The sequence below is a fragment of the Bemisia tabaci genome, chromosome 7 (genome assembly GCF_918797505.1).
Source record: "Bemisia tabaci chromosome 7, PGI_BMITA_v3".
Taxonomy (NCBI): Eukaryota; Metazoa; Arthropoda; class Insecta; order Hemiptera; family Aleyrodidae; genus Bemisia; species Bemisia tabaci.
In genome coordinates this window covers 7,890,627-7,903,146 of record NC_092799.1, presented here as the reverse complement: position 1 = coordinate 7,903,146, position 12,520 = coordinate 7,890,627, and the positions used below count along the sequence as shown (strand labels likewise).

Genomic DNA, 12,520 nt, shown 5'->3' with positions numbered 1-12,520 from the left:
ACGGCGTTTTTCCTTAGTACGGCAGTATTCATCGAGGCAGGTTTTCTTGTTAAAAATCGATAAATTATGTTGGAATTCAAGAAGGAACACAGTGCGAGAATGAGTCACTCGACAAGCAGTGGCGTGGCGTGAATGATCGATTATCGATATCTCGCCATTTGAAGCTATGGTAAAGAATCGATTACTAAGGTGTTCGTTGTGAACACCCTAATAATCGATCTTTTTTCATAGGTTTAAGTGGCGTATCAATCGATATATCGCAAAGCACGCCACGCCACTGTCGACAAGGTATGATTTAAGAAACTATGCAACATATTTTATTTTCAAAACTCCTGACGAAGGAAAGTAACTCCAAAGTTGCAAAATCGAAAAAATTTAAGTTGTTACAAAATTGTACCTGTGAAATTTTTTTGAAAATTTTTGTGATGCATAAGATCAGAAGGAAAATTGGTGAAATTTTTAGATAGAAGTAGCTGAAATTCTCCCGGTAAAAATGCGATTTACGAGGGGAAATTTGGCAACAATGAACTGTAGTTCCATTCTCTCGTGAAGGAAACGACACAATCTCCGCTAGTATCCAATGGCCCGCTATATTTAGATGGTCTAGCCGTTACTTTACGTCATTTCCGATTTACATTGATGGTGTGATAGCTGAAGCTACATCTAATATGGACAGAAATATTGTCCTTGAAGAAATGCTTGATAGCTAAGAAACCAAAAATGAAGCTGTCGGAGGCACTCGCTTCTTAAAAGTCATAATAACCAACGGTAACCTTTTGCGTCCAAATCACATCACTTGGAGGAAGAAGCCTTAATTTTGACACCTTGAAGACGGAGCCAATTACCATACGTCTCATTTTCTTTTAATAAGTAGTTTTACTGCCTCTAATTGCAGCATAGAAACAGTTGGAGATGTGTAGTCGGTGTTGAAGTGATACAGTTTGTCTCGATCCAATAGCATCAAAATGCAATTGATTTATTTAATTTATTTATTGATCGATAATAATTGATTTATTTTAAATTTAATAAATAAATTGCGTCAGAAAATTTTTCTTTGTTCTTTCTGAACAACAAACATTAACAGCTATACTGCACTTCTTTGAAAGTGTGGAAGTATGCCATGGGTAAATTAACATTATGAGTACCCGTTTAAGAGGGATACTAGTACCCTGCGGTGGGACCCTTGGATATTTATATTTTTAAGATCTGAAAAATGTTTATGTATCAAAAAGTTTTGGAGCACCAGTTTTGCTCGACTCGGTCCGAAACTATAATGATGGTGCAAACACAATTCTAATGTTCGTAATTCCTTTCACAAGTTTAGTGCGGATATAAAACACAAATTAGATTTAACAATGTGCGCCCTGGTCATACCCGTAGTGATCGCTTTTGTTTCGGTTGCTAAAGGCAGGCGAAAACCGCGCAAACTCGCGAAACAATCGAGAAAAAACCACGCAAACAACCAATAAAAGCCAAGCGGAGAAGTCACAAACAACAGCAGTCTTAGCGTGAAAACAAGATCCTGTTCGATTTGTTCTGTTCCGCTCTGTATGTATGACGGTATTTTTATCGCCAGGAAGTAAGACTTAGCCCCCAGAAAACTGAGAAGAAGGAAAGAAAACAGAAAAAATTTAATTAAAATAAAAATAATTGAGTTTTAATGTAGAATTACAAGCGAGGGTCTGATCGCGCCTTCATCTAGGCAGGTATGCAATATAAGCTACTTGAGAGTTAAAATAGTTGTATCACGTAGTTTGGGCACCTATTGTGGCGCATCGAACGTTTGACTCGAGTCTCTCTGTAATGGAAGAGTAACTGGTATAGCTCTACTATTTTCAAGGTGTCCGGATGTTTCACAGAATAATAGTAAGTTCTAAGAGTGTCGATACAATTGAATCTAGTATAAATTTGCTCGTTTTGGTTAGATGGTGATGCGCCGACGATCGAAGTTTTCTGGCAGATGGGAAATCTGTTCATAAAAAAATAGTCTACAGAAATTTATGTGACTATTCTGGGATTCTTCTCCCTATAACTAACAAGGGGACCCTTATTTCATCAAGTTTTTATAATTTAAAAAAATCCTTGCTTCGGAAACAAATTCTTTTTGCTCAGAAAGAATTGCCAGGTTTTAAGAAAACATTTATTCTATTAAAAGAAAGATTATTGGAGTGAATGATTTTTTTTCTTTCGAGGTATTATTGTTAATGCCTTACATTCTGTTCTGGAAGCAAAGGTTTTTTTTTTTTTTTTTTTTAAAAAAAAAATACATGTAAAAATCGAGCCAAAAACGTTTATTTAAATCAATAACCAATATTTTAAATGGAAATAATCAACTTTTTTAACACTTTACTCATGGTGCATATGAAATATATTTTTTCAAAGTAATCTGGATCTGTTCTTTTATTTCTATCAGGGTAAGAAAAATTCCGACTGTCAACTTTTAAAATGTCGACTGACAAATGCTCATGAAACCAGTTTGAGCCATGAAAGAGGTCATGCCTCTCCTGCTGACGGTAAGTATCCCAAATTTTCAAATTAGGGTATGGACAGAAATTCTACAATTTTAGATCAAAGTAACGCCCAAGTTTCTTTAATTGGAAGTTTTTTTTTTTTTAGTTGTGAGGTGACTTTTAAACGTGGGAAGTTTAATTGCGATTCTGGCACGTTCGTAACACGAATTCCATCCATTAAAATTTATGTGAAACTAGACGATATCCATCGAAACAAGTCACACCATCTAGAATAGATTATGAATATTGCATTTGAGTCGAGGAAAGTCTGTGTTATCTGATTTCAAAAAATTGAGAATGGAATATTTATTGGATTTTCAATAAATAAACTCAGAGTCAATAAAAATGAAATCAAGTGATGGGCATGAATGAAATAAACAATATAAACTTTTAAGCCACTTTCATTGCGATGAATCCACAAAAAGCGAGTAAAAACAAACATCCCGTTTCTGAAATTAGTCGACAGATAAGTCAATAAATTCAGAATTTTCGCAAATTGTATGACATCAAAATCTGTATTATTCTTTCCATTTGTCGAAGCTACAGACTCGTAATATTTATATGTCTGATTTTTCGCAGGCCTAACTCCAAACAGCAGTGCTGTGCCATTGTTAAAAGAAAAACCTTTAGAACTTTTGGTAAGTAATATGAAATGAGCCATACAATTTTCATAGATACTACAACATTGATATTGAGTTCACTAAAGCGATGGTTCCTTAAAATAATGAATGCGGATAGCAGCTGCGCATTAATATTTACGAGGCAGCCGACATGAAAAATATTAGTCAGAGCACTGAAATAAGGATTCAAATTTAATGTCAAACGGCAAATTTCATTGTTCCCTGAGGCAAAAAGACCCTGCTAAAGTGTTGAACATGGCAGAAAATAAGATAACTGATCCAAGAAATACAGAGGATATTTTTGCATGATTACGCGCAAAGGAACCCTAAAAATTGAAAAATTGACACTTCGAAGCATTTCAAAACTGAGATACGATATATAGCAAATTTGAGAAAAAAACAGGAAATTTTGCGGATGCTTTGTTGCCAACTGTAGAAATAATGAATTAAAACACTCATAACATAAAAATCTTAACATGAAATTTTGACACGAAGCTCGTGAGTATCGAAGAGTACAATATATATTATCATAATATAAGAAATATTTGGTGCTCATTGCACCAAATTTCATCTCAGGACAATCCCAAGTAGCAGTGATCACGATAAGTTGCGATTTGATCGGAGAATGTATCGCGATTTTGTCCACGTCGATTCATTGAAACATTATTGGATGAAAAATTGCGATTTCACCACATAAATTTGCAATAAAATCGACAGCGATTATCGCAAAATTATTGGAAAAAAATCACGATAAATTGAGATTTATTTCGATTTTCGAACGCGATTTTATAGAGATAAAATTGCGACTAGATCGAGGATAATTGCTGCGATTTTGATGATCCTGGCTATTTTATCGCCAAAAAATCGTAGAAGAATCGAGACTTAATTTAAAAATATCGCGATTTTTCCGTCAAAAATTGCTACTTGGGATTGGGATTCAAATTTTCGGACTAAGTCGGAAGGGTTTTTTGTTTTCCCCAGGAACTCGAGCAATGCTCAACGGAAGCTTTGAATTCTCAGGGAGATCCACCGGAAGTAGCACGGATATTTTCATTCCTGCAAATCCTGACTGCCATTTTTGGTTCCTTCGCTCACGGTGGAAACGATGTCAGGTATGCAAGACTTATAGTAACAACCAATTTTTTCTGTGCTCAAAGTGATGATCAGGAGATGAGGTCCCAAAGCCGTTATTAGGTTTTCAAGTAAGATATTTAGTACAAGCAGAAAGTTCAACAGCGATTTTTGAGACTTCGCATCCTATTTGTTATGGTGGCAAAGTTATTAAAACACAGAAATGTAGTTTGACTGTCATGACTATGATTTGACTGAAGTAAAGCAACATCCCAAACACAGGTAAAAAAATACCTTAAACAAATGCATACAAATACTTGGAAACTGCTTAATTTTTCGTGAATAGCATTAAATTCAACTCGAAATTTTTGACTGGAAGCATTTCAGATTGATGACCTAGGTTTTGGTGTACGACGTTGCTTACTCTTAGTCATATGTTATTTCTTAGGTGGGAATGTAATCAATTCGACTGATTGGAAATACCCATGATTTTGTGTCCGCTTCTTGAATAATGTTCTGTAAAAAATTGAGGCAATGAGGTTTACATGTTTATTCATTGAAAAAATAATCACAAATACGACCAGAGCTAATCCTGGTCATATAAAGTTCAAAAGTGGAAGGAGAGTATCACGCCTCAAGGTTCAGAAACATACGGTCAAGATGTAAAAATATGAGATTTCCAGGTTAAGTTGTGCAAGATTTTCATGCACTTTTTGTATTTTTGTATATTACAGCAACGCCATCGGTCCACTAATCGCAATTTGGATGATTTACTCGGAGGGGTCAGTGGAACAAAAAGCAGAAACGCCAATATACATCCTTCTTTATGGCGGCATCGGTATTTCTTGCGGTCTTTGGATTTGGGGTCGGCGAGTGATCAAGACCATAGGAGAGGATCTAACTAAAATCACACCCTCTACGTAAGTTTTTTCGAGAAAAAAATGTAGTGGTTGAATTTGCCATTAATCTTTGTGATCGTCTATAAAAGAGAGAACTTAGGGCTTTATTCATATTCGTTTCCTAAGTAGTATTTTCCTCTTGGAGGTCCGTTATGGTTCAAGCTGTGATTGAGGGAGGTTGAAGGAAGTCCCAAAAACTACCCTGCTGAGGGAAAATGCCGTATGTACATTCGGGAGTTGCCATGGTTCCAGCACGGACCACCTTTTCTTCAATTCTGATTATTCACATTTCATCGTCGAAAGCTCATTTTATCCGTGCGAAACTTATTGAATTCACAACCGTTTTTGAGGAAGTTGCGATCTTGAAAACGGCGACTTTCTCAGACTTGCATGAGAATATGATGACCAAACCAAGAAGACTTAAAAACCGCAATCTGAACCGAGCGTTTGGACTCTCTTTTTTGAAATGAGATTTACAGAAAAAAAAATATTGAAACGTGCAATAATGTTCTTCGGGCATTTTTTAAAACTACGGCCCGACTAAGGACTCCAAAATTCTGAACATTTCTGGTCAACATCGTTGTACAGGGCCACTCAGCATACCCAGATACGATACCGAAGAGCGCCTTCAAACCACTATGTAATCTTAATGCGAAATTCTGATACCACTATTCGTGCGTCACGACAGTCATTTTGCATAGCCGGCCAATGAAGGCAAATCATTGACCAAGGCAACAGGGTACGAATTTCAGCAATGTGATACGTGTTTTTCGAAAACAAAACCTCCGGGGGTGCGCCCCTCGGCACCTTCGATTGATAAGCATTTAGCAACTTTTCAAAACCAGCAAATTCCCGAAAATATATGTAAACACAGAACAGCTGATCAGCTTACGCATGCTGTAGGCGGAAAACACTGAGGAACGCGGAAAATACACGCGTTGTGCGTAAGGTGCGCCGGATCAAATGAAGGGGCCAGAAGGAGATACACATTCGCACTTAAGCCTGAGATACGAGAAAAAAGCTCTACGGTTTTAGGTGCGACATCCCGATTTTTTTCGAATATAGTTTTGCTGGCAGATAGACGAAATCTTCAACAGAACGTTTATGCAGCTGACTCAAAACTGTCAAAAATTTTGAAACTCACTTCTGCACTTGTTGCTAAGTTTGCTGCCAAGGGAATAAAACGGTAGGCGAAATTACGGAACGGTTACTAATGGTTAAATTCGCCCAAATTACTTACAATACATCTAAATTACAACATTTCCTTTACCTTGAATTTATTCATTTCCTAAATTTCCAGAGGTTTCACGATCGAGATTGGGGCCGCTTTCACCGTGTTGCTTGCATCCAAAGTTGGTCTTCCCATCAGCACGACCCACTGTAAAGTTGGGTCGGTTGTGTTCGTCGGTTGGGTCAGCTCCTCAAAAGCCGAAGGCGTCGATTGGAAATTATTCAGGTGAGGAATTTGAGACGATTTCATACTTGACGTCACCTAACGTAAATTCTAGCAAGGTGGTGACACTGACTTTTCTTTAAAACTGTTTACATTAAATTTGGGACATTAGGGACCACTCAGGAGAGAGGATTCGTCTGCAAAACTCAAAATTGAGCGATTAATCTTCGGCTAAAAGGAAATATTCTACGAACATTCCATCCCTTCCCGGTCGAAAAAATGTAACTCCGTCGCAAGATCGTAAAACTGACTCATACTCAATTTTTTACAAGGATCTTCCTGCTCGATTTTCCCTAAATTTGTCTGATTTTTGTATGAGATCAGGAGAAAAATCAGGGAGATTTTCGTTTACAAATGCTCAAGATTCTCCCGGTAAAAGTGCAATTTTCGAGGGAAAAATAGTATAATAGATTTAAAGTTTTGTTTTTGATGTACTGCGCAGACTTTCTATGCAGAAGCCCTGTTTTGGTGTTTTTGGGTGACCTAACCCTTCTATTGAAGGATGCCGGGTAGATTTTGCGATACATTTTGGGTTTACACTCTAATATATTTAATTTAAAAAAGCGGTTTATAGGCCATTATTACGCCCAACAGTCATTTTGGTGGCAATATGAAGTATGAATCATTTTAATCACGCATGATTAACGCAAAATGAAAGAATATTGATAGTGAGTAAAGAAAAGGGTAACTAGCACCTTATAGGCCCTTAAGTTTAAAGGCCCGTTTATAGGTCGTTCTTGCACCCATCGATCCAGAGGCCTGACTTAACTCGGAAAAAAAAGGTTTTTCGACCTCGAGCCGTTACCTATCTATATCTATCGCTACCACAGCATAGTCTAGGGTACGTAGAATCCGAAAAGCAGATGGGCGTAATAACGACCTATACGCCTATAGGCTGATCTTGGTGCGGTGTCCTCAATTGCAAAATTCAGTCCATATTATAAACGGTGAAACTGCTGAGTGCAGATATGCGTACCTCAATTTGCGGTGTTGCTGACTTCCTGATGTCGTATTTCATTTTTTACATAAAAAATTGCTAAATGTGATGTTTAAGAAACTTCAGTGATTTTCTTTCATTGTGTACAGAATATACTGTGAAAATTACAAGCTATGATGTTGGTTTCATCCCATTTGAATAAATAAAATAGAAGCGGAGATTTTGAAATAGCGCAACTGAGATACGAATTTTTGCGTCATGTGGACATTTGAATTGCATTTTGCGCTGAGGTACCACTACTTCTGGCTCACAAATGGAAACCTTCATCTGCATAGGAAAATTGGCAACACAGACTATGTTTCTAAAATATGCCAGAAATTGTAAATCCTCATTGAAAAATGTTATTCATTATGTGCTCAACGAGATTTATGTTCACTTTCACCCGGTAGATATCCACTTTGTTGGTTGTATCTCTTATTCATAATAAAATCATTAAAAATGAATCCGCCTGTCTTTTGTTACAGAAACATCATCTACGCATGGGTTGTGACTATTCCCGTTGCTGGTGGTCTCAGTGCTGCAATCATGTTTATTTTAAAACACGCTTACCTATAAAACTCGATTGATACAAAAGGAGTTCCTATTCATGCAAAACAAAGATTAGGCCTTTAAAGCCTGTTTTTACATACTTTGCAGTAACAGTCTCAAAAATGTAAGATGTGAACGTTGAAGTGTGTCTAACGCAAAACACTGAAATGAGCTACAATGCAATAAAGATGACCGTACATGTATCGTGTATAATACGCAGTAGTGCGAACATGAGAAAAACGAGGGCCCACACAGAATTTAATGGCGGTACCATCATTACCAACTGGGTACCTTATTGCTTTCACCATTTTCTTACATTTTCAATATTGGGCCGCACCGATCATTGCCGCGCTCTCTTTCTTTAATTGCTTCATCTGGTGCTAAATTGACCTCGTAATTCTCACAATTTTGATCCTCCGCCTTTTAGATACATTGTAAATAATCGAGTATGGGGAAGGCACCCTGCGGGTCAATTGTTGAACAGTTATCGAATGACCTTGATCGATATATAGCATTGTGAAGATAGGGAGTTATCGATTGTTGAATCGTTATCGAATGACCTTGATCGATATATAGCATTGTGAAGAGAGGGAGTTATCGATCAAACTCATTTGACACTGATTTAACGATCGACTCGCATAGGGCTGATAGATGAAATTGATAGACAAAGCTATAGACAAAAAAACAAAGGGTAAATGGAGCGATCTAGTTGGCTGAATCGGGTGGTTGTTAAGACTAAGGGGGAAAAACTAGTAAATTTAATCGCATGAAATTTTCAAACAAGATTCTTCGAGAAAAGGCGGATATTTCAAAGATAGGTATCGCATTGAGTAGTTCTCCAATAAAATATAAAGTACATCGAGCAATTTGTAACGTTGTAAACAAAGGACTAAGATTTCAAAGTTCAGCCGTCGCTATCGTGTATACACCTACCTGATGTTAGTGTTAAAACTAACATGGACTCATATGTTGTTTATTTTCTTCCACGGAAACCCATGATTCTTGGTGGAATGTAATTTGTTAAGTTTTGAAATTTGTGGAAACAAGCTACTCATACTCATGGGTGCAAAGTAATCTATTTTCTCGCGTCTTTCTTACGCGATGAAAATTGTCAATCGTCCAAAATGTTCATGGCGGTTTTTTATTACCTGAAATTATATATTTATAGTTGCCTCACTTCTCGGTGGAGGGCTACATTGTCCGGAAAACATTCTTCTCGTCACTTCCGATCTTGCACAAAAGAAGTTGTGCCGCTCCAACAAGTATTACTTCCAAATGACGAAACGTACACTGTACAGGGTGCCTTAATGAAGCATTTTCAAGACGATGAAATCGCAATTGAAGATGAAAATCGAAAAACGCGCTTCTAGAATCCCGACGTTGCGAACTCTGTTGATAATTCATTGTTCATGTCCAAGAAAAAAAAAGGGAGAAAAAAACTAATGTTTTCATGGAAACATTTACAGAATATTCTATACGAAACGTAAAACAATTAGTAAATATTCTAATGAATTATCTTCGTTGGTTTTCCATTTAGAAAATAATACGACCGGAAACTTGCAACTTCGCATATCGAAGCGCTTGTTTTTCAGCCTTCATCATCGGTGATTGGTTTCTCGTCAAAATCTATTCAGAAATATTAAAAAAATAGGATTTTATTTCAAACCTGAAAACAAAGCCCTCTGCTTTTTCTAAGAGCGGCGCGGCGTGTGCATGTTGCATTTTGAGATAATCTTAAATATGGTAACATGAAAGCATATTGTTTTGATTGCATATACTGCATTGAATTATTGACTTTTCATGCAAGAATTATTGCTCTCTCGTTGAATCGACAAGAATCTACAAAACGACAGGAGAGTCTATTGGATTTGTGTCTATAGAATAGTAAACCTTGCATTTTAAGAGCATGAAGTAAAGGTTGACCTGAGATGATTATCAATGAAATGATGGGGAAATAATTTTGCTCAATTTAAATTAACGATTGTTAATTCGTAATTCCAGGAGAATTACTCACTCATCGTCAATATATAAGCTTTTCTATCACCAACCTATTTTACCTCTAGTATTACGTTTACAGTAGTCTTAATAAAATACACTCTTAAGAAAGTAATTTATGGTGATATTGATGACAAGTTATTTCAGGTTCGTGAACTTAATGTCCATTTACTCGTAGTTTCAGCTCCAATCCCTTGCACCAAGGGCGAGGAGGTGCGGCGCATCTACGTATCAATCAAAGGATACTTTGCGCAGGAAAATATTGAGTGATATTCACTTTCAAAGTCAATTTTTTTTTACATTCGAAGATAGTTCGCCACGGAGACAGCTTGGCAGACGAATCTGAAATAGAAAAACGATTCAAGCATTTTCCATTCCAAGTCCTGTTTAAAGAAAACTGAAAATTGCAAGTACCTCATTGCATGTGCAACTATAAAATTCCCTCAGTTTCCTCACAGTTTCGTTATTTCCCTCCATCGTCCTCCCTAATCTCCTAAATTTAGACAATGAAACATTTGGCTTATGCGATAATAACCCACATTAAAAATCTTTAAATGTCTATCTTTATACTCAACTCTCGTTGTTACTAAAAGCTTATTCTGTGTTTAAAAAAAGTGTTTTCCACATATATAAAAATGACGTCAGCGTAAGAAACTTAGGTCGGTCATTGGGACAATACTATATTCATCTGATTTCTATCAAAGCGAATCATATTAATTCGTTGTACACAGATTATGTGTCGGGTGCTCTATTTTTGCATTTTATTTACTATCAAATAATCTGCGGATGGTACCGTATTTTATCAAGGGGCCCCCTATCAGGGGGTCAAAGGGGCACCCTATTAGGGGGTCGCAGAAGTAAATCCCGTCGAGAGCATTCTGAAGGACTCAATTAGCTCCTTAAAGGGGACTTCCCCAGCTCTAAAACTGGGTTCGGGAGACCCTGCCGATAAAATTTGGAAATTGTGAGTCGTTAGAAGATGAATTTTTAACTGCTTTTGACAAAAAGTTGATTGAAAAAAACATTTCAAGGATGAAGGCTACACAGTTCCTTCAGCAAAATCTCGCACACTTTTTGCAACGGGTTGAGGGGATTATTGAATAGACGCCCCTCCCCTCAACCTCTCAAGTTCCGCCCGTAAAATCTTACGAGTTGGTTTTAAAAATGTCCGTGCCATCAGTAAAGGAGAGGTTTCGTCAATTTGACGCCTAAATTCAGGTAAATGATTAAAGAGACATTTCGAAATAGAACTTTCAGAAATATTCATGACCTTCACATCAAAGCCTCATATCTGTATCCGACGGGTTAAGTAAATTCGCTCACAGTTGAAACCAATGTGGTACTTTTAAAGTTTACCGAAGGTCATTTTTCTTGCGCAGCGTGAGGCGGAATTTTTGAGCTGTGACAGATGAACGCAATTTCTGGCCGAAGTTTTTACGCCAAAAATCATTATTTTAACCCACAGATTCATCTTCCTTGTGTCATTTTCATTACCAACTCAGTTCAAACTATCTTTTAAAAGTTAACAAGTTCACTCGATGTTGTAGTATCTACTCCCTTTTTACGAGTATTGCGTAAACGTAAGAACGTTCGAATTATCACTAGCTGTTAGTAATTTTTTTTTGTCAAAACCAACTACAAAATTTGTCAGCTATAATTTTGATCAATGCTCGTCGAAAAATTAACAGCATCGTTGCTGAAAGCTAAATACAATGTAACAAAAAGAGATATTTCAAGAAACCCAGAGTAGTGAAACATTCCTATTAATTGCTATCATTTAAGCCCTTCAAATAGTTTCAAGAGTTTTAAAGCTCTAGTTTTTCCTTGGTGTGAATTTCAACTTAGATCAAGAAATTAGATTGTGATATTTTTTCTTTCTCTTTTGTAGCTACTTTCGAAAGCGGCTCATTGCCTGATTGTTCAAACCAGGTATCTCGATTACCTGCTAGTTGACTTAATTGTTTTATTTTTGTAAAAGGCCGCCCAGTCCAGAATCGAAATGGAAACGGATTTGCCTCACATGCCGATATTTTGTTGCCAATGATGTTTTACAGGAGACAAATTATACCTATTTTTTGATCACCTCAAATAATGGAATACTCTGGACAGCATAAAATATTTTCTACTGATTTAAGTGTTTTTTATTCTTCATTTCCCCTAATTTTTACAAAGAGCTCGATTCAAAGCACCCTATAACTTTCCTTCCACCTTGGAATTTTCTTTAAATTAAGTAGGTACTTAATTACACTGGATTTAAGATGCCTCTCCCCAAAATGTTAGACCCTCAAAACTTTTGAATTGATCTAAGTTCAAATCTTAATACAGCTCGATATCTTCTGAATGATGACAGATATCAATTTCTGATTTCTCCTAAAATTACTATTAGATTGCGTATTTTAAGATTTGGGAAGAATTGATCACCGGATCCAATCTTGAAGCTGTCATTG

The 12,520-nt window shown here is 36.7% G+C and overlaps 1 protein-coding gene across 1 annotated transcript in view; it reads left to right on the top strand.

Annotated features, from left to right (window-relative positions):
* NaPi-III (Na[+]-dependent inorganic phosphate cotransporter type III) overlaps positions 1–12,202 on the top strand; it is a 49,815-nt gene extending 37,613 nt beyond the window's left edge. The window contains exons 10-15 of the mRNA XM_019044963.2: positions 2,414–2,513; positions 3,090–3,148; positions 4,112–4,242; positions 4,936–5,121; positions 6,401–6,556; positions 8,015–12,202. Coding sequence (XP_018900508.2) covers positions 2,414–2,513; positions 3,090–3,148; positions 4,112–4,242; positions 4,936–5,121; positions 6,401–6,556; positions 8,015–8,105 — 723 coding nt within the window. The 3' untranslated portion in view covers positions 8,106–12,202. The remainder of the gene's footprint in view (positions 1–2,413; positions 2,514–3,089; positions 3,149–4,111; positions 4,243–4,935; positions 5,122–6,400; positions 6,557–8,014) is intronic.
* Positions 12,203–12,520: the final 318 nt, after the last annotated feature.